This window comes from Eutrigla gurnardus (assembly GCF_963514095.1).
Source record: "Eutrigla gurnardus genome assembly, chromosome: 17".
NCBI lineage: Eukaryota > Metazoa > Chordata > Actinopteri > Perciformes > Triglidae > Eutrigla > Eutrigla gurnardus.
In genome coordinates, this window is record NC_139928.1 from 18178947 (window position 1) to 18204837 (window position 25891).

At 42.3% G+C, this 25891-nt stretch overlaps 4 protein-coding genes across 7 annotated transcripts; 2 read left to right on the top strand and 2 right to left on the bottom strand.

Moving 5' to 3' along the window:
* Positions 1 to 41: 41 nt before the first annotated feature.
* On the bottom strand, positions 42 to 3852 carry xkr8.3 (XK related 8, tandem duplicate 3). Its single transcript, XM_084032783.1, has 3 exons — positions 3262 to 3852; positions 2501 to 2688; positions 42 to 2282 (listed from the first exon to the last, which is right to left on the bottom strand). The coding sequence occupies exons 1-3, from the start codon at positions 3585 to 3587 to the stop codon at positions 1582 to 1584; spliced, it is 1215 nt and encodes a 404-aa protein (XP_083888909.1). The 5' UTR covers positions 3588 to 3852; the 3' UTR covers positions 42 to 1581.
* An 867-nt stretch (positions 3853 to 4719) lies between these two features.
* On the top strand, positions 4720 to 9827 carry srsf4 (serine and arginine rich splicing factor 4). 4 transcript variants are annotated; one of them, XM_084031781.1, is made up of 6 exons: positions 4720 to 4888; positions 6063 to 6202; positions 7547 to 7653; positions 7852 to 8066; positions 8296 to 8373; positions 8929 to 9827. In XM_084031781.1, exons 1-6 carry the CDS (start codon positions 4782 to 4784, stop codon positions 9404 to 9406), a joined length of 1125 nt encoding a protein of 374 aa, XP_083887907.1. In that variant the 5' UTR covers positions 4720 to 4781; the 3' UTR covers positions 9407 to 9827. The 4 variants fall into 4 exon arrangements, with proteins under 4 accessions (XP_083887907.1, XP_083887909.1, XP_083887910.1 ...); XM_084031783.1 differs by lacking the exons at positions 4720 to 4888; positions 6063 to 6202 and adding an exon at positions 6402 to 7110; XM_084031784.1 differs by lacking the exons at positions 4720 to 4888; positions 6063 to 6202 and adding an exon at positions 6402 to 7061.
* A 339-nt stretch (positions 9828 to 10166) lies between these two features.
* On the bottom strand, positions 10167 to 15313 carry msto1 (misato mitochondrial distribution and morphology regulator 1). The gene is made up of 14 exons (XM_084031776.1): positions 15127 to 15313; positions 14322 to 14451; positions 14064 to 14133; positions 13757 to 13832; positions 13603 to 13660; positions 13356 to 13509; positions 12915 to 13029; positions 12686 to 12820; positions 12427 to 12579; positions 12186 to 12317; positions 11922 to 12106; positions 11607 to 11711; positions 11394 to 11506; positions 10167 to 11200 (listed from the first exon to the last, which is right to left on the bottom strand). Exons 1-14 carry the CDS (start codon positions 15208 to 15210, stop codon positions 10941 to 10943), a joined length of 1770 nt encoding a protein of 589 aa, XP_083887902.1. The 5' UTR covers positions 15211 to 15313; the 3' UTR covers positions 10167 to 10940.
* Positions 15314 to 15706: 393 nt separating this feature from the next.
* On the top strand, positions 15707 to 25279 carry LOC311027404 (putative ATP-dependent RNA helicase ddx6). The gene is made up of 13 exons (XM_084031424.1): positions 15707 to 15873; positions 16925 to 18028; positions 18112 to 18216; positions 18379 to 18508; positions 18712 to 18858; positions 19013 to 19107; positions 19235 to 19357; positions 19578 to 19706; positions 19863 to 19979; positions 20198 to 20261; positions 20356 to 20457; positions 20680 to 20899; positions 20983 to 25279. Exons 2-12 carry the CDS (start codon positions 17786 to 17788, stop codon positions 20892 to 20894), a joined length of 1470 nt encoding a protein of 489 aa, XP_083887550.1. The 5' UTR covers positions 15707 to 15873; positions 16925 to 17785; the 3' UTR covers positions 20895 to 20899; positions 20983 to 25279.
* The last annotated feature ends 612 nt before the right edge of the window (positions 25280 to 25891 follow it).

The following is a 25891-nucleotide window of genomic DNA, read 5'->3' on the forward strand; positions in this document are numbered from 1 at the left end:
TTTAACCAATACTGGTTGACATCGTACAACCTCTATGGTATTCCTAAATATAAATTATTACTGTTACTTTACTGTTACTTTACTGTTAAATGAATACACAAACTAGATTTCAGTCTGCATTATCAAGTGTAAAAAAAAAAAGGGCTCAAATTGAAATACAACATTACCACTTTAATGATTGCACATGGCAAATGAGGTAAAATATTAACAACCAGCAGTGGACCTTGACTTTTGGTTTGAGCAGTGTGTTGGCAAATAAGTGGATCTAAAACATCACAGAAACAAATAAGGAACTGGTTGAAAGTGTGAAAATACAACAAGAACAACTTGAGCAACATTTACGACGCCCAAAAATAAAAAAAAGTTGAACACGTTCAGAGCACCGTTGATACCGAAGTAAACAGGTTTGACAGATGTTGACATTCAAACAAACAACGCAGGAGCGAGGATAAGTAACACTAGTGGTTTTGCACCTAAAGCTACAGCCTGTTGTCAAATATTGTTCTAACAATTCTTAGTCGACATGTATAGAGTAAACATCTGACTTGAACTTATTTAACACCATCAATATCTTGACAAAAACCTGTCAAGTGGTCGAAAACAGCGAATAGGAATACAGACATTATAAAAAGGAGACCTTATGGTCAAATCTACATTCAAAGTCCTTGAAACAGGTTCCAGTAGTAGCAGCTGAAACAACAAAACACCCCAAAAACACACACATTCAGATACCTCTTGTTGTCATGCAAAAACCGTTAGGAATCCAATCTTCATCAACATCAAAAATTGAGAAAATGCTCAATGTTTATAATATTGTTATTAATTATTTGTTTTGAATGTTCTATGACATATAAATGTATTTTTTATTTTTGTGTTTATTTATTTTATTTTCTCCCCTGCATGTTTATATGTTTTGGAAACGCAAGGTGTTCACACAACAACAAACCCCCATATGACCACATGGTATCCATGAAAAAACATCCCCAAAACATGCACAATGTTCACTCCGTGTGTAAAGGTAACAAAATACAATTTGCTTTGTAGAAAATACATCAAACAGCTTTCAAATTTACTTTCAAACTATCAGATAAGCAAATGAGCCCCAGTTTCAAGTAGAGTTGTATGTATAACGTGAGATCATAACAGTCAGATCTTTGAGACAATGTTTACACTGTGGCAGATGTCCCTTTAATATCTATGCTGGACATTATGGCAAAGTTGCAAAACGACGAGTAGGACTTGTTTACAGAGACACTGGATTTTTACATTTGCATCAATGTGATGTGGATCAGTTAATAACAGAAGTTCATTTAACAATTATTCCAGGAATTTACTATATCGTAATATATGTACTGAAGTGTGATCTATCAAATTGCTGACTCTTTGTCTCAAATACCGTTTTGGAGCCTGTTCAAATGATACTGAGCACCTGGTGACATGGCAGATAGGAGATAGGCCGTTGTATACAATCGCTACCAAACAAGGTAGAACACTTATCAGCAGTACGCTGTTGGCCGTGACGCACATAAATCCCGTCGTCACAGATGTGAGGACTCCACTCCATTGGTGCTTTGAGTGTCTTTAATGATGAGTGTAAAAATGAGCAGCGTGGCAGGCCATCCGTTTGTTAAGCAGCTGGGAGGACGGGGGCCCGTCCTGGATGGAAAAGTCTCTGAAGGACACTCCTGCGTCGGGCAGATCATCAGGCAGTCCTGGGTCCCTCATCGGGGGCCTCCACAGCTTGGGGTGGAAGCAGCAGTAGTAGAGGGTTTTGAAGAGCAGTCCCAGGAGGTAGATGAAAGGCAGAGAGATGAGCAGAGGGAGGGCGTATGACTCAGTCTGGACAGGGTCCCTGTAACACCACCACGTCGCCAGCAGGATCCCTCCATCGGTGGTGATGAAAGAGTGGTAGATGATGCTCCTGCCTCTGGTCCGACCCTCCGCTACATTAAACCAGCTGAAGTACCAAATGAGGCCTATGGTGGCCCGGTAGAGCCACTCCCCACCGACGCTGTCCATGAAGTCCGTCCCCTGTCGCCAGGCCCACAGCACGAAGACGAACCACAGCATCAGAAAGTGGGCGGCGATGTACCCGGACAGGACTGAGGCGAAGAGGGCAAGAGCCGCCACGCGCGGCGCTATTAGCAGCAGGTTCCACAGGAAGTAGATTAAAGAGGAACACCAGCCCTGCTTGGCCTTGTCTTGGAGGAAGGAGCGCAGGGAGCGGTGGTAATCCAACACCATCCAGGCTATGGAAGTGGTTGATGCAGCAATACTCACAACTGCCAAAAAAAAAAAGAAAAGAAAAAGAAAAACAGACGTTAACCCATCAATGTTGCAACCGAGAGGAAGTTATCACACATTATGTTGACTTACCACAACCCCTTTTTACAAGCTAAACTGGGCTGCTATCTTCGATTCACACACGAAAACATGGTCCTCAATAGCAGAAGTATGCTTTTATGTGTGGAGGAAGTAAATCCCACTGAAGGGAACTCACACTGAACAGTCCTGGCCTTGTTGGTGTGCAGCATGACATAGATCATGAGGGTGAGCTGAGGAGCGCTCTCACAGAAGGTCTCGATCAGCCGGAGCATGCTGAGGTCGTGCGTCAGGTAAACGGCGTACTCTGACCCTTCCTGTTTCCGCCACCAGACCCTGAAGCCTTGCCGTATGGCGGAGATGTGCCTACGGAGAAACGGCCCGTTACAGTACATGAACACATAGAATGTGGGGAAACCGCATCGCACACTAGAGCCATGCAGCTAAATCATAATTAGTAAAAGGGTAGGCAATCTGGCATGAAGCATTAGCCTCAGTGTCTCAGAGTCAGCACTGACTCATATTTTGAGCCTTTCATACCTCATTAAGTCATTATTTGTGCATGTTTTTGCATTGAGTTTTCTTCTGAGACACTGGTTATACTAATTGCCACGCCTGGAATGTTATTATATGGTCACAGCACCTGTCAGAGGTAATTACCTACCTGCTTGTAGGAATATCCAGAGAAATACTCCTGCGGGTAAGGTGCATTTTTTTTCAGATTAAAGTGTGTTTGCATGGTGCATGATTGCACATAACCGGTATTATTTTTGATATTGAGAGGGCAGACTGAGATGTACAGTCCAAATTAACTGGGCTGTTTGGTTCCATATATAATATATATATAAACATTTATATGAACTTTGAAGTTATTATGAGTTTTAACCCTACAACCCAGTGATTGGCTGCATTGTTGTAGTGATCATGTGTTGGGTCTACCTGCAGAGGAAGCCCAGCTGCAGCACATGCAACACGCAGTAGAGCTTCACTTGGTCCCCGAAGAGGACGGTCCCTCCTCCGGCCTGCGCGTTGAACCCCGGCAACTCCCGGTCATACTCGAACCAGAACCAGCTGAACATCTGGACCACGACGGACGACAGGACCATGAGGCCGACCAGCACCCCGAACCAGAAAAGGTCCCCTCGGCAGTAAAACTCGGTGGCAACCCACACGTCCGAGCCCCAGTCCACCAGGAAAGTACACATTCCGACCACAGAGAAGACGAAGTCGATCCAGGAGTATTTTGAAAAAGTCGCGCGCTCCATAGCGGTTTTTTTTTTTTTTTTTTAGCCGACCTGTTGCTGGTTAGCTAACATTCGGCTAACGTCCCGTACCGTTATTTCCCTCCCAACGCGACTTCACATTCTTCAACCCATTGAAGAACAAAGTTGGCGAAACTTTCATATTTGAGCAGTTGGAAGTCACGGAGACGTTAAAACAACGTCGCCGACATGAGAAAAGAGTAATAAAGGGAGAGCAGCCGGTGTGTTTGTAAAGATCCCCCCGTCCGTCCGTCTCTGTGTATGTGTGTGTGTGGCTCTAAGCCCCGCCCACCACTGCTCTTCTGTGTAGCCGCCTTGTGACAGGTCGTAAATCCGGGCTGTACAGGATTTAACGTTTAAAGTTCACACCACGTGTTTAAAATTATTCTGAAACGTTTTTTTTAATGTTTATAAAAAGCGTTGGTTCCAGCATCTCAAATGTTGTGCTGAAAAACTTAAAATTAGAAGCAAATATTGTAGGTTTTTTTACTCCACTACACTTATTTTGATACCATTAGTAACTACACTTTGAAGATTCAGATGAACAACACAAAATATAATCAATACATTCATTATGACGTAATATGTGTACGTATGTAACATTCACAAGCTACCCAGCCGATAAAGTACATTTAAGTACTCAAATTTACCAGATACTTGAACATTGTTTAAGTGTGTGTGTAATGAACTGTACACAGATAGGAATTAATTAGTATTATTTTTTTGTTTGCAGTCTGCAGTTTACTAAAATAACAGTATTATATAATTTTTAGATTTTTTTAGCAAATTTTCATAAAAGTAATTATATTACCAAAAATAAAGCTTTTCTTTAAATTTTCATATAAATGTATAAATGAAATGCAATATTCAGTAGAAACTATTCAGCACTCCACAAGCCCCTAAGACTTATAGCCTGTTGATATATTAATTATGTATTATATTAATATAAATGTTTTGATATAATCATTAGCCCCTGATGCTCATGTCTGATGTTTATTAGTGTCCATCGTTCCCTACAGCGCCAAGCCTGAGAGACAACACTCAGGCCAAGCAAGCCCAAACAACAAGCCACGCCCCCTCCGGCCGCGACCTATTGTATCGAAGGAGCGCGCGCGTGTGTGCTTTGCAGCCTCGCGCCTCATTTCTGCGATCCTTCGCTCCCGCATTTCGCTAGGTTAGCGCACAAAAGCTAACAATATGTCGAGGGTGTACATCGGAAGACTGAGCTACAGGGCCAGGGAAAAGGACGTGGAGAGATTCTTCAAAGGCTACGGGAAGATTCTCGAAGTCGACCTGAAAAACGGGTAACGTTGAGGCCGTTTGTCGATGCCCGTTGTCGGTGAAGCTGCGCAGGCCGCACCGTGGAGATAACGGGCAGCCCGGGCCTTGTTGATTGCAGCAGCCTGCGAATTGGTTAGCTAGCTAGCTAGTTGGTTGTTGGATATTTACGAGTGGAAACACGTCGAGAATATCATCTGCAATGAAGTCGTTGTTTAGCTACAGTGCTTGCTCTCTCTATACAGCAGTAACGTCCAGCTATTAGTCGGTGGTCGGGTGCTTTTACGCTATCTCGACCACTGCTAGGTGGCTAACGTTAGCTAAGGTTAGACGTGGCAATGTCACAGGCGGTCGTGTGTATTGCAGTCATTCAAACCGTGAGCCAAACAAGTGCAAGTTTACTCACGGCCGTGTGCAGGTCAATATTGGATATACTTTCTACTGGCAGTAGAAAACGTTTGGACCTTGTTGTCGAGATAACTGTAACCTGATCACAAACCTCGAGATGTCCGTTTCAAACGTATCAATCGATACCTAAGCAAAGCATTATGTTTGTATACAATGAATAAGATATGACATTGATATTCACGTCATTGATCTTTCTGTGGACTTGATGGAAAAGCAGCCATACACTCTTCTCAGAGCTCTCTGTTATTTATTTGTGATTTCTGATAGACTCTTGATGTTTTACATTTATTTTACATTAATTATATTGTTTGTTGTTGTACATGTTTTTCAAGTGTCCATCATTCACCACACCACCAAGCCCAAGGTGAACTTAATAGTGCAGCTTGTTTCGCTTGTCCACCAGTCCATAATATAGAGATCCAGTTTAGAATAATAGAAAATAAAGCAAAGACATGTTTATATTTTGAAAATTACATGCACAGTTCTTGGACCATCAAATTATTGCTGATTAATTTCTGATACCCTTCTAATAATTTAATTCATTTAGTCGTCGATTATTTGTCTCATAAAATTGACCAGCTTGTAAGAAAACTTCCAAAACCTGGTCTGACTGGCAAAGAAGAAATGGGACTCTGCCATGGTCAACATTTTGTTTTTCCTCACTACTGTATTAAAGCTGCTATGTTGAGCTGCATGCATCGAATGGGGTGTTTGTCTGTGCAAACCTGTGTTTCGATTAACAGCAGAGCCTGTTTGTTGCAGAGTGTTAACATGCTCTCTTCTTTTATAAAGGTATGGGTTTGTTGAATTTGATGACCCGCGTGATGCAGATGATGCTGTTTATGACTTGAACGGAAAGGAGTTGTGTGGAGAAAGGGTCATTGTGGAGCACACCAAGGGACCCCGTCGTGATGGAGGCTATGGTGGCAGAAGTAAGTGTTTGATAGAGAATCGTGTTTATTTCACGTGAGTAATGTAATTTATTACAGGGAACCGTTAATATAAATTTCAAGGGGGCAAATTTGCAAGTCCTTGGTGGCTGATGTGCATTCAATCTATACTGTGATATTTTATATCAATCATAGACCTGAATTTAAAAAAAAAAATCGACCATGACTGAACAGGGTCTACTTGCGCAGCTTTAAGTGAAACTCACTTCTTTTAAATTCACTTTTTGAGTCCCCCAATCTTGATTTCATCCCCATTTGTTATTGTTCTGGCCTCAATGTTAAACGGGCCATCGGGCATGGCTCATTTTCTAAATAGGGCACTCCAAACTGGCGTCTTTGATTTTAATTGTCTTGCAAATAGTTTAGCTCACAACAGTTGGCGTGGGAGGAGATTTTCATATCAGTACGTGATGACAGGATTAAATTTGTTTGCACCAGAGCCACCAATGACTTGAAAAATATCTTGGGTTACCATTTGATGGATAAAAATGCAGTTACATGTGAATATGTGATGGGGAAATGGCTTACTGATGGAAAGGATATAAATGTCTTGATTTGAATACTGTAAAATAACTATTTGATTGTTAAATATCTTGTAATCTATTGATGTCTTATTCCGTTTATTTTATTTCAAATGATTGTCAATTTAAAGGTAAAGATTTAACAAAGAACCTCAATGTTTTAATTGAAAGAGTCCTTTGCTGACTGCCTGCCCCTATTGCTGGCCATGGTGTCCCCCCTTTCCAAGAGTGTGGTTTGACCATTCTGGGCCCCTGGGCAGACCAAAAAAGGGAGCCATTGTGAATGAAGACCGCTTTTCCCATTAGGCCCAGGCCGGGTGGTGAGGATGCCATGGGGGTTAGGAACAGATGTGGGTTCAGCTCTTATAGGTGCCTGAAAAAAGAACATGTTTTGTTACAGTGAAATGTTTTAGATAAGATAGCTTAGAAACTTGCTTTAGTTCACCGTAAGTACTTCCTCCATCAGTTAGATTTTTAAATTTGATTTTTTTTTCATTTATTTAATAAGAAGGCATATTTAATTTAGTAATTTTTTATTTATTTTTTTAACAAATTTGAATAAGCTACAAATCTGTATAGGTTTAGGTTTTTTAATAGTTTTTAAGAAGTAGAAAGACTTTTGTACCATATAATGCCATTTTATCTTTTTTCACCTTTTGCTTTCCCCCTTCTTTTTTTTTCCTTATTCCCAAGTGAATATTGATATATTTTGTAGTCTGTAGCTTGGAGTATAGTATAAATGCACCATCACAGTTTCTTTTCGGTCCTCATTTTTTTCCTGTTCTTTCCTTGTTACCCATAAAAGGTGGATATGGGCGCTGGGGAAGGGACAGATATGGTCCACCTATAAGGACAGATTATCGGCTCATTGTTGAAAATCTTTCCAGCCGCTGCAGCTGGCAAGACTTGAAGGTAAGAGGCTTCTTTTTTTTCATGCATGACTTCTTTTTTTAAATCTTAAGGAAGTAATGTCCAAAGCCAATACGTTTGCTGGTCCTGCAACACTGTGCCAACTGATTTCCTCCCCTTGAGTTTGTCATCATGTCTTATGTTATCAGTTAAGTCATCACTTCATCTCTGATCACTGCCTTTTTCTCCATTTCTCTGAAGGACTACATGAGGCAGGCAGGGGAAGTGACATACGCTGATACCCACAAGGGCCGAAGGAACGAGGGGGTGATAGAGTTCAGGCTCTACTCTGACATGAAGAGGGCTCTGGAGAAGCTCGATGGCACAGAAGTGAACGGTAGAAAGATCCGTCTCATTGAGGACCGCCCAGGAGCCAGACGCAAGCGCTCTTATTCTCGCAGTCGCAGCCATTCCAGGTTAGGGAACATCGCTGTAACTTCTGTATATGGCTTCCTGATGCATATTGATGTTTATAAATATAGCAATAGTTTATGAGCAAGTTGAGCTGCACATCACAAAATGGCCTTACAATTTAAACCATGTGTCGTATGCAGTGCTTGAAACATTATTGAAGGGGCGGCTAAAGCTTCATGACAAATATCGCTGCAGTTGTCAATTATTAACAATTACCAAATGTTTTCTCAGGTCCCGCTCCAGGAGCCGCAGGTCTCGCAAGAGCCGCAGCCGCAGCGAGAGCAGCAGTCGCAGCCGCTCCCACTCCAGGTGAGAAATAGAAATGCTTTCACTGATGCTAAAGACATGGTATTTCTACAGTAAATAGAGCATTCATTAACAGTAAGCGTAAACTAACTGAAGCTGTTTTTAGTTTGTTCTTATTCAGTGTGAATCCTTGTCTGGTTCCAAACTCGCAATCAAAGAGTTTGGAACTCTCATTAGTAGTAAGATGAGAGCACATGTTTCTATGGATAGATTTCCATGAAATTGCACAGGTGCATGCAAGTAGCCTTTAGCTGATGACAGCAAGTAGTAGCCTGATATCTACAGCTGTTTAATCCAAGCAGGCCAAGGCTACATAGCGTGGTGTCTCTGTCCACTAGTGGATCGTCTGCATGCCATAAAGACACAGCTGTTGTCTATTAAATACAGGATACCCATCTTGCATTATAACTTACTGGCTGTTCAAAGTTGTGTTCAGATGTAAATCCTTGGTTATATGCTAGTTTCAGTAGGAAGTTATTGTTTAGGCATTTAGTCTGATGAAGTTGAGTACAGAAAAGGGATCAAAAAGCACTCACTACTATCTGATTTTGTCCACAGAGCGGCGTCCCACTCCCGCAGCCGATCTCGTAGCAAGAAGAATAAGGTCAAGGGCAAGAAGGAAGAAGAAGAGCGCAGCAACGGTGCTCCAAAGAACAACGACAACAGCAGAAGTCGCAGCCCCAAGAGCAAAAAGAGCAAGAAAGACGGGAAGAAGAACAAGAAGGACGATTCAAGGTCCAGATCTCGGTCGCACTCCAGGTCTCGTTCAAGATCGGGAATCAAGGATCGCGCGAGGAAATCTGGGTCAAAGGGCCGCGAGCAGCCCAAGAGCGAGGACGAGGGAGGCGAGGCTGACAAAGGCTCTCGTTCACGCTCACGCTCCCCCGCAGAATCAAAATCCAGAGCCCGGTCTAAATCAAAGTCCAAATCCCGCTCCCCCACCCCCGCAAAAGCCCGCTCCCGCTCCGCCTCCCGTTCAGAGTCACGCTCCAAATCACGCTCCCATTCTCGTTCTCGCTCCCGTTCCCGCTCTTAGTTCAGATTTTGGACTATTTGTGATGAGCCCTTATCCCAGTGTTTCCCCCTGCCCTCAATTTACATTCCCCAAACCCCACAGTGACTCCCCTGCCTCCTGTTTTTTGATAAATAGCTGTAGAATACCAGGCACTCATGCTCGATGTCTTTTATGTACACGTTACTCCATTTCATTTGACTCTTAACGCTACGTACTTTTTCATTAGAGCTGTCTCGTATGGGGGGTGTTTGTAAAATTACAGGGTGCAATCTCAGTTTTATAAGTTTAAATGATGGTATGTGTCTTAGCCTTTTTTAATCAAATGTAGAAGCATACTTTTTTGTCAACATGCTGGGTGGGACTATGTTCCAACATCTCACCTTTTGTGAAATCCTTGTATCATTTTATTTCAGATTAAAAAAAAAAAGCCTGTTCTACATTGGTCATTGGATTTGGGTTTTTATATTGGTCAGTGAGGTACGGTCTTGATCTGAATTTTGACATTAAATCTGAGTACTTCTATAGCACAGCTGGAGCAAATGTCCATCTACACAGATGTCTGCGATCTAAGAATCCCTTGTTTACTCCTTATTTAAATATTTACTACTTCAGTAAGAACTGAATGGGTATCAGGCAGAAAACAATTCTGGTCTTTTAATGGGATTTGTTGACAATACAACCACAGAATAACAGCAACCTTATTCTTTTAATAAAACCATTTTCTAACCATCTTTAAAACAAACCTGCTGAAGATGTTTTCCTATTTAGCAAATAATGTCATGTAGAAAAAGAAAGCAATTGTGGTTGCTTGCTGTTTGGAGTTGGAGTTTTGCTTTTTCTGGCAGCTCTTGGCTTGATGAAGCTCACCTGGGCTTCCCAACTGAAGAGGCTGGTCCACGTGCTCTTTCCCTGGCTCTCTTGCTACAGCAGAGCTGTAGTTTAGCTGTTTGGTTTTGCACCGTTGCCTCCACAGCACACCTGACACCTTCATGCATGATTTTCATGACTGACGTTGCTAATCTGCACACTCCTTTGTTTATTTTAGGGAGCTTTAGTTTAATGGATTCTGTTTGGTTTTAACTAGAACCTTGTGTGGCCTCCTTCCTCGTCACATTCCCTGTAACACTACAAAATGTCATTACTTAATTTTGTGTGAAATCATCATTAGCAAAGTAATTCTTGAGTTATGTTTTGTGAGTTCAGTGACCATCAAATGACATACAGTGAAGTCATGGTTAGAGCAACTGGTGCCCAAACATGTCAATGGAAATGCAGCCATTTTTATAGTGTACACTTTGTATAAAAACAGTTAATTACAGATACATTTGAGACCTTACAGTCACACGATGCTACATCCATCACCTCCCTGAATACTACACATGCAGAGGTCTAACTTATTACTCCCTCATCCGTGTATATTCAGTCTCTTATCTCTTTTTGTCTCCAGGTATGTCGGTCCTAATCCATCACAAAGTGGAGGCACAGCCTCCTCTTCCTCATCAGTGCATGCAGGCTGGTCACCAGTCGACCCAGATCATGATCTTAAAGTTCGGTCTCAGTCATCATCATCCTCTTCTGAGGAAGATCGTGTTACCCCGCCGCTGTCGTCGCGGTAACACCGGGCCAGTAGGCGCAGCTCCTCCAGGGCCTCCTTGTAGTCGGCCATTTCGGGCCCCTGGGAGAGGAAGCTCGGGGCCACGCGGCAGATGTCTAAAGCGCTGGCGCCGCGATGCAGCTCCGACAGCCAGGAGCCGACTGCAGGCCCAGACTGGAGGGACGTCATGACGGGTGCGGAGGAGACCAGAGGGGCCCGAGCTGCAGAGATGGGGTTAATATCATCTGTTAACTGTTAATCAGCTTTTACTATCCACATATATCTCCATCTTTGTCCATTTTTATATTAATTTATCTGTACGATAACTGTGCAATGACAATAAAGCCGTTCTATACTTAATGAAAAAAAAAAAGCATCTTAAAATTTTCACGAAGAGAGTAAAGCTCAGCTTACAGCCAGGTGGAGGATGCTGGCTCTGCAGGAAGCCTTGAGCCCCGATGGACTGACTGAATATCTGAGGGAAGGGCGGCGTCAGCATGCTGGGTGTAGACACCAACTGCAGATCCCTGAGAGAGGAGACAGAGAGAGTGAAAACGTATCGTTTCCTCTCAAGATAAACGGGTAAAATGATTATTAGCGGACACGTGTGACAGTGTTGGGACTCACAGAGGACTTGTAGGGTAGAAGGATCGGATGTAGGAAGCCAGCACCTCCTCCCCGCTGTGAAGGCTGTGCATGGGAGTGGGGGGCTGAGTCCCTGGAGCCAGAGAGCTGATGGAATAAACATGCTTTTAAGCAACATGACTCCATATAACCGTATGTCTTTAGGAAACACTAATACTCTGATTGGATACAGTAACTCCCAAATAAATGGTGGTCAAGCTAAAGACCACTTCTCAGGTCAAGTTTACATCTCAATTAATTTGTCTCGTTATGTTTATAAAGATGTAAAATGTGAAATTGGAATCTGAAAATTCTCACCTGATGAGTCTCTGCCCCTCGTAGCCTTTGAGTGTTGCCCACTGGCCGTAGCATCTCCCGTCAGTGGCTTCGGGACAAGCTGATATAGGTTTCCATGGCAACGCGTCTGTGCACTCACTCAGGGCGTCAGGGAGAGAGCTGCCGTGCATCATGGGAAAGGGTAGAGCCCCATAAGCAGCGACCACCTAGGATTTAGATAACATCATCATAAGCTCAGCCGCCTCGAGACACGAACACGTCCAAAACAAATGGTCAGTAAGTCACCTTTCTCCCCGACACGGCCAGTGTGTCTGCCACCTGCCACATGGGGACGCTGTTGTTCTTCAGCCTGTAAGGCAAAGTGAGGGCGTCAAGGGCCAAAGCCAGCACGGAGCTGGTGTGGTACCACAGTGAGGGCTGGAAGACAAGACCAGACATAGTGATGCTATAAATGCACGAAGGAAAAGGGTGTCAGAGTCAAAGAAGTATAAAAAATGATCAATTATAAGGAAGAATGTGAGCTCACATCATAATTTAGGTGGGGGAACGCCATTGGAGCGGTGGGTCGTCTGCCTAGTCCACCACGCAGGGTCAACGGGCAGAAGAAAGAGCTTTGATTGGCCATGTGGACCGTCCCTAATGTGCAGTTCAACGTGTGGTAGAGGTCCTTCATCGGAGTCTGGTTGAAGAGGAAGAACACAAAATGCACAGAAGCCCATTTACAAGACATCTGCTTTTACACATCTTACAAAAACACAGAGAGTTGACTGGAGATCCTCACTCACTGAATCCGGATGACTGACAGGTGCTACGCCCCAGGTAAGGATGCCTCTTCCGCCGTAAGAGTCCTGTAGCATCTCTGTGACCTTTGACCCCAGGCCTGCGAAGCCGTCAGACAGGTCACAGAAAACCTGGAAACCCTGAGAGAAAAGACGGGAAGCAAGGAATGAAAAATTAGCCCTGAAATATCCTACATCTTTTGAATATAATACAATACAGTATCAAAAAACTTACCTGAAGGTAATCACACTCTTCTACAAAGAAGTGCAGTTTGTCCTCCAGCTGCTCCAGCACCGACCCCTGCAGCAGAGACTCTCCCTGGCCAAACGCCTCCAGACGGTGAGCCTCCCTGCACACAAATATAAAGCTGTGTTGAGACCTGACCCACTGAATGTAAAACATGCAAATTAAATAGAGTGCAAACTTGTTAGTCATTTGTTAATCCTCTGTAAACGGGGTCAGACATCACTTTTTGGGGTGAAGGAGGAAATACAACAAGCTTTTCAGATTCTGAAGCAGTCTGTGATTAAAGCGCAAATCTGTGTAAAGCCTGACATCTACTGGAGAACTGCAGGTACTGCTGCAATGATTTCATCCTCGTGGAGGTGTAATGTAATTCGTCATTTCCTCTCATTTTGATGGACAAAATGCAGGAAGTGTGATGCTGCACTTTACCCGTCGTGGTTGTACTGGTGGATGACAGAGACCGTGCGGGGGTGCAGGTGGATCCGGAGGAAGTCGGACCACACCTTCACGCTGCCCTCCAGCCTGTAGCGATTCTGGACTCGAGCGAGCTGCTGGTTCACGGTATCCAGACTCACTGCACCTGCTGGTGGTGGAGTTTTCAGTGTGGTCACTCTGTGTTTGACTCATTTATGTGGCGCAGCGTTTTAAAGAAGGTTTCTTAAGGTTTTTTTCTTACCCGAGTGCTGCGGCTGGTAACTGGAGTTAAAATCAGCTTCAGTGAGGACCTCCCCTTTCTGGAGACAAAGAAAAAAACTGTTACGATAGAGCAATTAAGTGTTTTTGTAGTAGTAATAAAAAATTTTGGTTTTATTCCCACCACAAATACTCACATCTAACTTCTCTAGATCTTTAAGAAAGGGGTTCTTCTCAGATGGACTTTCTTCGTGTATCATGAGGCTTCCATCCCTGCCAGATGGAGCACAGTTTTTTTACATCACAAACACCAAGAATTGTCCAAACAAAGAATCATGGAATCAGGTTTAAATCATTACGTACTTACAGCATTTCATTACATCGACAAGAAATGTGTAACACAAAGAGTCAAGCCAACACTGTACACGGAGCAACAGCGGCCAAAACAAGAACCCAAAATATGGAATTACACACACATGAATGTAGAGAGACTCTCTTATTTACCATGAGAGAGCAGAGGTGTCCTGGCCGCTGTCATACAGACTTCCCTCCTGCCGTAGAGTCCGAAGACTTCCTGTCAGAGAGAGTGTGGCAGACAGCTGATTTAGCTTACAAAGCATCATACACATCCTGTGTGGAACTTCATTTAAGGAATGACAACAACAAAACAGTTGATGAAGAAATGAAAATTCTACCAAAGTAGGAGATTTAAAACAAAAACAGAAAGCCGCAATAAATAGGGATGTGATAGGAAGAAGTTACCTTTGAGGTCCATGGCAATGAGGCGAGGTGTGTGTGTGACGTGTCCGCCCAGAGTCTGTCCCTCACGAAACAGCACATCGCTCTCGATCTCGCTCGGCGGTGAATCTGGGTCGTATGATAAAGCTGCATCCTGCAAACAAAAACATGTCAGTCAATGGTGTTAAATATGAAGCTAAAAACTATTTTACCATCACTATGTACCCTTTACTTCAATACAAACCTCAATACCACACTGCAAAAATACTCCACTACAAGTAAAGGTCCTGCATTTTAATCTTATACTCAAGTATCAAAGGTAAAAGTAGTCATTGCAGCTAATCCAACAAAGCTTTAAAATCCCATAAAGGAATATTTCACTCTTTAAAATATTATAATATAATATAATAATATAAATATAATAGAAAATATTAAAATTCAAAATCATCAACGGTCAGGAAGGGATTACAGATTACAAATTGTAATCTGAAACAAACTAAAGCTGCCAGAGTACAAGTACAATGTTTCCCTCAGGGATGTAATGGAGATGAAGTATTACGTTTCATAAAAAAAATACTCAAGTACAGTACACATATCTCAAAACTACCTTTACCTTTACTACCTTTTTGGATGCAGGAGGCTTAGATATGTTGATGAGCAAAAAGAGGCGAATTGATATAACTATCTTAATATTAAGTTAGCAGCGTTGTGTTTAAGTACCAGATAAATGTACTCGGGCTGCTGAAACATTACCGGTGCCGCTAACAAGCTCGACAGAAGTTTGACACATGCAGAGCTAACGTTGGCTAGCTTAGCTTAGCCGCTTTACCTGTAAATTCCACCAGTGTGTGCCAACAAAGTTTGAATAATGTCCCAACTGGAGAGTGATGACTTCTCTACAAAAGTTACTCATCGTGGCAGGAGATCAACAATCGGAGTAGAATATAAAATCCTCCACGAGCTCGAACATCATGGATGTGTTTGGAAAATGACAACACTGAACGGCGACAACTCAACCCCGTGGTGGTGCCTCATATCGATGAGCGTCTGTGATTGGCTGATGGGAGGTGTATGGAGGAATATGATTGGATGTACGGATGACGTAGATGGTAAAGTCTGGTTTCGCCGTGCCGTGGCGTCACGTGCGGACTGCAAGCTAGTCCGCTCAGTTTGATTAAACGGCAGTTAAAACGGTTCTATGTGCATTTTTACATATTCTCAAATAAAATATGATATACTACTATTGCTAATACTACTACTACTATCCAATACATTTTTGGATAATATCATAAAAACTGAAATGTGCCAAAGACGGTACTTATTAAATAAGCGCCGCAGTAACCAGGTGTGACAGCAGGTGGCAGTAGCGTCGCAGAGTGTCACACGTAATAAACAGGAGAGAGACACCGAGGAAGAGAAGGCGAAGAAGAAGGCGACCATGTTGATTTAAAGGAAGAAGAAAACACAATAGAGACGATTTATTTCAAGTAAAAAGCAGTTAATGAAGCAAATTGTAAAGGAAGTAGCTGATCAACCGCACACTGAACATCTCTTGCAAAATATCAGAGAAACTAAGGTAGGTTTGCGCTGACATGTAACCGTCCAATTTCCGTTAAAAAAACATCCCGAGTTGTTGTGAGCTGGCTAGCACGTAGCTAACGTTAGCGAGTGGAGTTATTTGAGCTAAATTAGTCCCGAGGCTAACGAGGCTCGCTCGCTGTGACGTAGCGTTGGCGATACAATAACAACGAACGCAATGTTGAGGATATGTAACGTTATCAGCGACATACTTTACACACATATTGTCATATTTAACAATGTAACGCTCATTTAAAAGTCTGCGAGTGTTGACCAGCTTAGTGGTTAGTTAGCTAGCTTAGAGCTTAGCTTTAGCCCATTGCTAAGACGCGACATTAACGGTTACGTTGTCAAGTTATCGATTCGTGAAGCAACACGGGCAAAACGTAACACAGCTACGCAGATGGTTATTAAATATTAGAGTTAATACATGTTGAATGTGTCGCTGAAAGTGTTTGGACATTTAGGGGGATAAAAAGAACAACATCATCTGAAAGTAGAGCCGAGCGGTGAAATCCGTCAGTTTGAAGCTAGCTAAAGTAAATTAACCCTAAAGTGAGCATCGTCAGAGCAACTTTGAGGGGAAAGGGACTTTCAGTTTTGACAATCGACACATACCGTAAGTATTTAATTTATTTCAGTCAGACCCGGAGTCTTTATCGTAGGTCAGTCTTATTTTAATTCCTGGCAGTTTGTTCTGCGCTAATCGGCCTCCGAAGACTGACACCTGGCAGGTTCACCTGTTCAATTAACGAATTAACTGTAAACCCTTTCACCGGGATCTAGTTAGGCAGTGTTTGTTATCAAACTTGCAGCTTACTATTATTTACGTTATTGATTGTTCTGTCAATCAATCATCATTTCATGGAAAATGTTAGCAATGACAATCTCAGGAGACAAAACGTGATTTAATCCAGAAAGTGTTTCCGTTTGGAATATTTTTCTGTTGTTTGAGTCAATAAGTAACTGCTCCATGTTTTCTTTTCTTCTTCTTCTTCTTCTTCTTCTTTTTTTTACCTTTCGATTGGATTATTTTTTATTATTTTTAGGTTACACGTTTGAGTTGTTGGCTGACTTTAAGGAGGTAGCGGGTTGATCACAGCCACACTCGCACACGTCACACACCGACCTGAAGACCTGCGGTGTCTGGGGAGAGAGGGTCGAACACCTGGAGGAGAAAGGAAACTCACACTGAGGACTCAAAAGGGGTGGAAAGCTTTTTTGCTTTGGACTAGAAAACCCCTTGTTAATTCAGGATCCAGGTTTTACTCACACAGTGGAGCAACATATATCCACACGGTGGAAATAAACGGAGAGCATTACAGACTATATGATATAGGGGAAAAACTTGTACAAAATTGGACAGCCTTTTGTTTTTTCAAGAACACGGATATTGAGAAACTCTATGGACTCAAAGTGGAAAGAGGAAATATTGTTCAATTTAGAAACAGAAGTTTAATAATTGAACAAAGATTATGTTGAAGAGGCTGTTCCCCAAGTTCAGATTGCCTTAGTTGTTCTATTTCAGGACTTCAACCGCTTTGATACTTGTTCACATATAATTTTTCTATATTGTGGGCAAGTATATTCATGCATATGAATGCAAATTTCTCTTCATTTTGAAGAGCTCTTGTATAAAAACGTGGATTTTTTTTGTTTTGTTTTTGTGTTCTTGTATGTCAGTCACTCTGTTGTTGAAGGGGACCGACCTGCACATACATGTGTATATGTAAATACTACGAATTGACTTCTGTTGTAAAAGCTTTGGACTTAAAAAGAATAGAGAATATTGTTTGTTAATGCTTTATTAAACTTTTTTACTTTTGAAGAGAATTTTTAAAAAGAAAAACCTAAGAGGCAAAAATCGAACACTTTGAAGAAAAAAAAAAAGAGCAAAGAAAACAGGAAATATGGCAACCGCCAGAACAGAAAACGTTGGCCCGGTCATCATGGGACTGAACAAGCAGAACGGGCAGCTCAGAGGACAGACCAAACCAGCTTCAGTCCAGTCAGCATCCACAACTCAAGGAAAGGCTTTGGGTGCAAAGGAGATCGCAGGCGGTGCTGCTCAGGACGGAGGAGGCATCAAGTTTGGCGACGACTGGAAAAAGAGCCTAAAGCTCCCTCCCAAAGACAACAGGGTCAAAACCTCAGTGAGTCAAACTTTTTTCCTTATCTTACTGAATCGTAAAACCGGCGTTCTCCTGTCATCCTAACGTTTCTGTGTGTCCTGTAGGATGTGACGTCCACTAAGGGCAATGAATTCGAAGATTACTGCCTCAAAAGAGAACTCCTGATGGGCATCTTTGAGATGGGTTGGGAGAAGCCTTCGCCTATCCAGGTATGGAGGTTTTCATCAATCAGTTTTTTTTTTACCAGATTTACCAGATTTAAAGTATATATGGATTGTAATTTTTCACATCTTGGGAGCTTTTTAAATGAAAAGGTCTGATTACAGTAGTCTCACAATGACACTAACGATAATGTTGTTTTTTCCTTGCAGGAGGAGAGCATTCCCATTGCCCTGTCTGGAAGGGATATTCTGGCTCGGGCTAAAAATGGAACCGGGAAGAGTGGAGCCTATCTCATCCCACTGCTGGAGAGAATAGACCTGAAAAAGGACCACATACAGGGTGAGATGCTGCCTGTAGTTTTATACAGTGGCCTTCCAAGTGGAAGCTTTACTCTCTCAACCATTGACCTCGATTTTGTTCCTTCAGTCCTCTCTATCCACCCCGTCCCTCGCTAGGTTATCTGTACCCTCAGTGTCCCTCTTAATATTATCTTGTTAATCTTTCACCATATTTGTAACCGGTGCTTTTTTTCAATGCCCTAGCACTTGTCATGGTGCCCACCCGTGAGCTGGCGCTGCAGGTGAGCCAGATCTCAATCCAGATCAGCAAACACCTGGGGGGAGTCAAAGTCATGGCCACCACCGGGGGCACCAACCTGCGAGATGACATCATGCGTCTGGATGAGACCGGTAAGAATCCACAGTGTAACTCTACTTCATGGTAGTTTGTCCAAAAAGGGCTACTGCCAATATCAGAAATGATTAATTCCAGTCTGCATGTTGAAGTTTGGTTGATAATTATATTTCAATTGTTTCATCTTTTCTCCCGTTTTTTCGACATCAGTGCATGTGGTCATCGCTACGCCTGGAAGGATCCTGGACTTGATAAAGAAGGGAGTGGCAAAGGTGGATAGAGTCCAGATGATGGTGATGGATGAGGTAAACATGAATCCTCAGAAATCTGTTAATTATCAGTATAAATGCTTCTCATTTCTATCAGATTTTTTTTATCTATCAAATGTTTTTCAGGGCAGAGCTTCATGTTAAATATTCTGTTTCCTCTCAGGCGGATAAGCTGCTGTCTCAGGATTTCGTGGTACTCATCGAGGATATCATCAGCTTCCTGGCCAAAAACAGGCAGATCCTGCTCTACTCTGCAACCTTCCCCATCAGCGTGCAGAAGTTCATGGTGAGTAGTCGGCTAATTGCTGCGCCGCTCAGCCAGCCCGATGGCTCGGGGCCACTTGGCTCACAGTGTAGACCAAGCTGTTCAGTGTGTCTAGATAAACACAGCAAAAAAACAAACACGGCAAACTGAGCAGACAACACATGTTGTTAAGAATATATTTGCATAATTCTGTTTTTAAATGTGCACTCATCTGTTTACACTTCATGTGTCGTTGCTGTAGGCCAAGCACCTTCAGAAACCCTATGAGATAAACCTGATGGAGGAGCTGACTCTGAAGGGCATTACTCAGTACTACGCCTACGTGACGGAGAGACAGAAAGTCCACTGCCTCAACACGCTGTTCTCCAGGGTAACTCACCAACTCTGTCATCACTGACATGCATTTTTAACTGCCAGCCTTGTTGTCATAACAGCACCTCTTCTCAAAATGCTGTAGTAACATAGATTTTCACTTCTGGTTGATGTGGTGATCCATTTTTTCCCCTCTTCTCTCTCTTTATCACAGCTTCAGATCAACCAGTCGATTATCTTCTGTAACTCCACTCAGAGGGTGGAGCTTTTGGCCAAGAAGATCACACAGCTGGGCTACTCCTGCTTCTACATCCATGCCAAGATGATGCAGGTGAGGTCAAGAAACGACTGACGGAAATTAAAATGTCATTGAAGCTAAGGGGTGTCCTGGAGGACCGGGGGATTTAGTCGTTTTGCATCCACCTTCTCTCTGTTTTCTGTCGCTCTACGAGCTCTACACTAAAGGCAAATGGACATAAAATGTTAAATTAATGTTTTAGTTGTGTCTTTCTATGTAGCCTCATGTGCAGCTTCATTTTGTCTTTTCAGGAATACAGAAACCGCGTGTTTCACGACTTCAGAAACGGACTGTGCAGAAACCTGGTCTGCACCGGTGAGTTTCTGTTTCACATTTCAAAGCCTGCCATAAAATATTTAACCCAGAAAGCCACAGAAGTTGGATATTCAATTCTCTTTTCTTCCAATAGATCTCTTCACCAGGGGCATTGACATCCAGGCTGTCAACGTAGTCATCAACTTCGACTTCCCCAAGAATGCTGAGACTTACCTCCATCGCATTGGAAGATCAGGTCTGTCGTTTACGCCTTAATAACGTGCAATAGAGGCAAAAGGAAGACGACTTTAGTCCTCTTTAGTTTGGGTTCTGCTAGTGTCCTTGTAGCATGAGGGAAGACCTGCAGAGGTTGAATATACGATATAATAATTATTCATCCAGCTCTGATGTGTGATTTAAGTGTTTGAGTCCTTTTTTGAGCACTGTAATAACCTTCGACACAACGTCTCACACTCAGGGAGGTTTGGTCACCTGGGCTTGGCCATCAACCTGATCACATCGGAGGACCGCTTCAACCTGAAGGCCATCGAAGACCAGCTGGTGACCGACATCAAGCCAATTCCCAGCAGCATCGACAAGAGCCTCTACGTGGCGGAGTTCCACACGTCCGGCGCCGACTGTGACGTGGAAGAGATCGAGGAGAAACCCGGACGCCAACAGGACAGCACCTAGAACAGGTGAGATGCTCTGGAATTATTATTTTTTATTTTATTTTTTAATGCTTTAAGTCTCTCTAACCGGAGTTCTATGTCCCTTCCAGGACGCACCGGGCTAATGCACAGACATCAGCGCTTGCACACAGGCTTCAGGCAACTCTTCAGTTTCACATTTCTCACAGAGCCTGTCGAACGGATGGAAAGGCTGTCCTTTATTTTTAAACATTTCTTTCTTTCCCTAAAAGAGAGCTGCCTCATTTTTTTTTATTAATTGAGAAACCATATTGTTTTGCACCAAACTATAATTGGGCCATGCATCCTGCGTGTTAGCTTATCGTATTTTCCCTGGATTTATCTCGGTCGAACAGCACTTGGCTGTTGAAACAGATGGCAGTGCAACTGAGCATCAAAGCTGTTTTGAACGTGCCGTTCTCGGAGGCAGTTTTCATCGTCGGCAGCAGGTTTGGTCTCTTTTTAAATGTTACAATGGTGCACTTACACCAGCCATCGTTCTGTCCACTTACACTGTTGTTGTCACTTAAGTGCCTTACTTACTCCCATGTGCACTCATCCATTCATAGCCTGCTGTCGTCTGTCACGCAGCAGAGTACGAGCACAAATATGATGACTTTAATAGTAACCTGAGTTTATTTAAACATCCATTATGCAAGGGAAAAAGACAACACACACACACACACACTGTTTCTCTCCAGCCGAGAGGTGTGTTGAAACACGACTCAAACTCCTTAAAAAAAAACAACAAAAAAAACATCCTGAATGTGAACGTTTATTTTTAATGTGAACGTTGCAATAAAAAAAAAGGGCAGCTTTATTTAAATACTGCGTGACTGTTTTTCCCTTTCACCACGAGTAATACATGAGCAGAGTTAATACGAGAAGGCTGCTCAGCCCCATACGGAGTCATGGATGTTAGCCTGCAACCACACAAATGGCACGGGAGATGAGATGAATGCTGTTACGTTCTAGCTGTTGCTCGTGAGTTTTTCCTTCAGACAGCTCTTGTTTGGAGGTTATTTTACATTAAAAAAAAACAACATATTGTGCTGGTGAATACTGTAAACCCATTGATCGCTGTAGCTGGTGGATGTAAAACTGCCTTCCTCTCCTGTATGCTGCAGCAGCAGCACAGGACTAATGCATCAGAGGCTTGTTCACAACAGCTTTGACCCTGACTTTCACCATCACTAAGCTGATACACATTTGACAGGTCCAAGGAATACATTTATTTGGGATGTTGGTGCAAAACAATAGTTTGAATTTTCATTTTTTTTTTTGCCAACTGCTTCACATTAAGTTTTACTGTGTGGAAAAACCAGTTGGAATCTATTACAGGGACATTTTTTGCGAACCCTAAGGTAAAACGTTGAAGCCCCCATTATAACAAAATTTAAGTTGGTGAATGTTTTAGTTGCCAATGTGAATACTCTCTCGCCCAGTGGTTGAACGCCAAGCTTTTGATTTGTGTTGTTGCTGCTGCTGCATTACAAACGGCAGGCTTTGCTTTTATGAAATTAGTAAAACTGGATATGAATTTTCTTTCATGGACCAGAGAGATGAAACCTGCCCAGTCTATAAAGGACTACATTGAACTACTACTAAAATTAGAAGCCTGTTTTCTTTCTGCAGCAGCAGCAACATCTTTTTCTTTTCTTCTTTTTGTTTTTGCCCCAGCACAGCTATGTTTTATAATTCTAACGTGTGAGGGGCGGGCTCTGTGTTTGAAAGCAGAATTGTAGCATCTCTGAACAGGCAGCTGTGACTTCTTTGTTTTTGTCCTCCCCTTTTACAGAGCGTCACTAATGATAAAAAAAAGACATAAAAAAGAGAGTATTTTTGCTTTTAAGATTTATTTTTGATGTTGCTCAAAGCAGTTTGAAGAGGGGAGGGAGGGGACTGTGAGGCTTTACCACTGGGTAACTTGTGGAGGTTTTTCGGGTGGGTTTGCAAGAGCCAAGTGTTTTATCAGATGCTCTCTAGGCGTCTTGGATCTTTCCTTCTCTCTGGTACTTAAAGCAAAGATAAAAGCTTTGATTCAAAGTTGTTTCCCCCCTTCAAACGTACCCCAAAAATCTTGTTTTCTTAGCGTTTTTAAGTGCCGGAGAGAGTGTTAAGTTATACGGGAGAGAGTTTCTGGAAAGCGTTGAAGCACTGTGATCTTCTCGAACCTGTTCCATGTTTGTGTGATGGATGATCAAAGTGCTTTGATTTGTTCTCCAGCAACTCGATTCATTTTCCCCCAGGGCAATCTTTATACGAGGTGTTATGAATCATTTTGAGGAAACAAAATTGTAAATGATTCATTGTTTACACTAGTCGATTACAATTATACGAAAAAAAAAAAGAAAATTCTTTGCTTCATGAGCGGAGGAGGAGGAGGTTGAATTATTTTGTTCCCTTTTTTTTTTTTTTTCCTGAAATAGATTTTCAGGATTTACATTGAAGCAAAACCAAAAAAGGAGAATGTTGTGTGTGTGTGTTTTGTTTGTGAGGAGAGGTGTGTGTGTGTATGTGTGTGTGTGAGAGAGTGTGTGAGAGACTGGTTGAAAATGGTGTGTGTGTGTGTGTGCGCGTGTGTTTGTGTGTGTTGAGTTTGAAGCTGTGACAGGCTGAGTTTTGGTAAGATTCATGGCGTTTACATGCAGCTTCAACTAAACCAGAGAGTCGGGGTTTAGAGACACTGGAGCCAGCCACTTACTCCTGTAGATGGCTGGTAGATTGGAATAAAAAGGAAGTGACCTGTAAAAAGTTTGAGGCTGCATGCAAGCGCAATTGTTGTATGTCTTTTTTTTTTTTTTTTTTTTTTTTTTTTTTCCTCCATGTGCAGACTCGTTGTGTTTTTGTTGGCGGTGTGTGATGTCTTAAATATCAGTATGAAGGATGTTAAGTCGTCAGGGATGTGTTTTTTTTTTTTTTTTCCCACCCCCATCTCCTGTTTCCTCCCGGAGCTCCAGTTTGTGGACATAGCTCTAATTTCTAATGACAGTTCCACTTTTCTGTTCTTTTTCTATGTTTCATGTCCCTGACAGTCATTCTATGATCTCCTTTGTGACCCAAATAACAGCAAAGATTTATAGTAGACATTTTTTGCATTAATGAAAGAGTTGACATTATTGCTCGTCACTATTGTCAGCAACATATTATAAGCAGTCATACTTATTTTTTTGTCTGGAATTGACTCCCAAAACAATCATCCCCTTAAAGAAATTACATTACAACTTAATTCAGTGTTTGTAGCTCCATTCAAGTTTTCTATCGCTCATAAATGTTATCGTACAACACAATTGAACCGTAGTGGCGTTCACAAAGGAGGTCAACATGAGTGCGTTTATGAATGTTGAGTGCGTTACGTTTGTTTTTGTCTGTCGTCGACATCTTTGTCTGTGTCTTCTGTCCTGTGGAGTCAGGACTGCTGACAGGGATGGGAGGGATATTTGTCAAACTTGTTTGATAAGGGTAACTGTTAAAAAAATAAATAAAAACACAAAAAAAATGTAAAGGGTGAGGATTTGGATGCAAAATGGCAGTTCTGCAAACTCTCTAAATTGGTGGGGGAGGAGAGTCAACTTCTTGACTGCAAACTAGCATTAATTGCCGAACTGCCCCTAATATTTCTACTGTGCATCGCTAAATTGAATTGGATCTCACAATTTGCTGCACTAATGTAGACTCACCCACGCTTCAAGCCGTTTCAGCCAGACTTAACGAGGAGCTCGGCAGCGTTGTTGTACGCTGAGGGTTAAGTTGTGTTTCCTCTGCGAGATGGATAGAAAACGGTGGTGTTAAGACTCTAAATTGGCTCTCAAATTTGTTTTGTTTTAACGTAGCTGAGGATAAAGTTTCAATTGCAGTATTTTCCTCTACAACATGGAGTGGTAATAGAGTATGATTCTAAATTGGCTTGCTAAAATGTTGGTCCAGTCGATCTCTCATACTTTAAAAACAATGTTCTTTTCCAACAAACTCCCCTTTTATTGAGTTTTATGCAGTCTTCTCTGTACTTATTGGTACCTTAGGGGGTCCCTGCTGCTCCCAAAACAATTTCCAGCCCCCATGTTCAAGTGAGTTGCATCATTTTGGACTTCACCTGTAATAACCTAAATAACAAGACTCCATGTTTTTGGATGTCTTATTTATTTTTCTCCCTCTCTGTCCCACGATTTCCTTTTCATACCTTTTTTTTTTTTTTAGAATAAAACTCGGCTAATGATTGGGTGATGCCAGGAAAATGTCATACTTGCATTGTTTGTTTTTCTTTCCCTACAAAATGCATTGAAGAGGCACAAGGTATTTCAACGACTTGTGCTGATCACTATCCTCTACTGTTGTAACCTGGAAATACATGCAGTGGTTATAAAACTCAATAAATTGAACTGAAATTTACAGTGTTCTCCATTTTATTACATTGTCACATGATTAAAAACCATAATGACTTAGCCATGGGAAAAGCCATGTTACATCTTTTATTTACTACCAATTACTGAAATTTCCGACTCAGCAAATTGTCATCTTGTGGCTGTATGTTTAAAGGTCAAAAATATACATTATTCTGAATAAATGCAGAATTATTTAGGACTATCCATTGCATATCCACAATATAAATTACTAAATGGCAGTTGACTGTTAATGGCCTTCCACCCCTAATAATAAGCAGGCTGGTGTACAGCAGTGGTGGTGGCTGACAGATGCAGCCGTGGAGCGGTAGTCTAACAAACCGTATTTTGAGAGCGCTGTGACATAAACACACCATCCAGCTGCCATTTGACCTTGAAGGTATTCCTTCATAACGTTTTACCCGCTCTGCTGTCTGTCTGCAGCTCTCCGCCAATCAGAGTCCTCAGAATTCAACACCCCGCCCTTCTGGAAATGACCGCACTCCGATTAGCCAATGGGGTTTCGCTAGAAGCGCAGCGTCATAGACAAAACCACGCCCTTTATTAATCTTGAGTCTAAAATGACCAACAGGCGTTTCAACCAATAATTTCTGAGGATCAT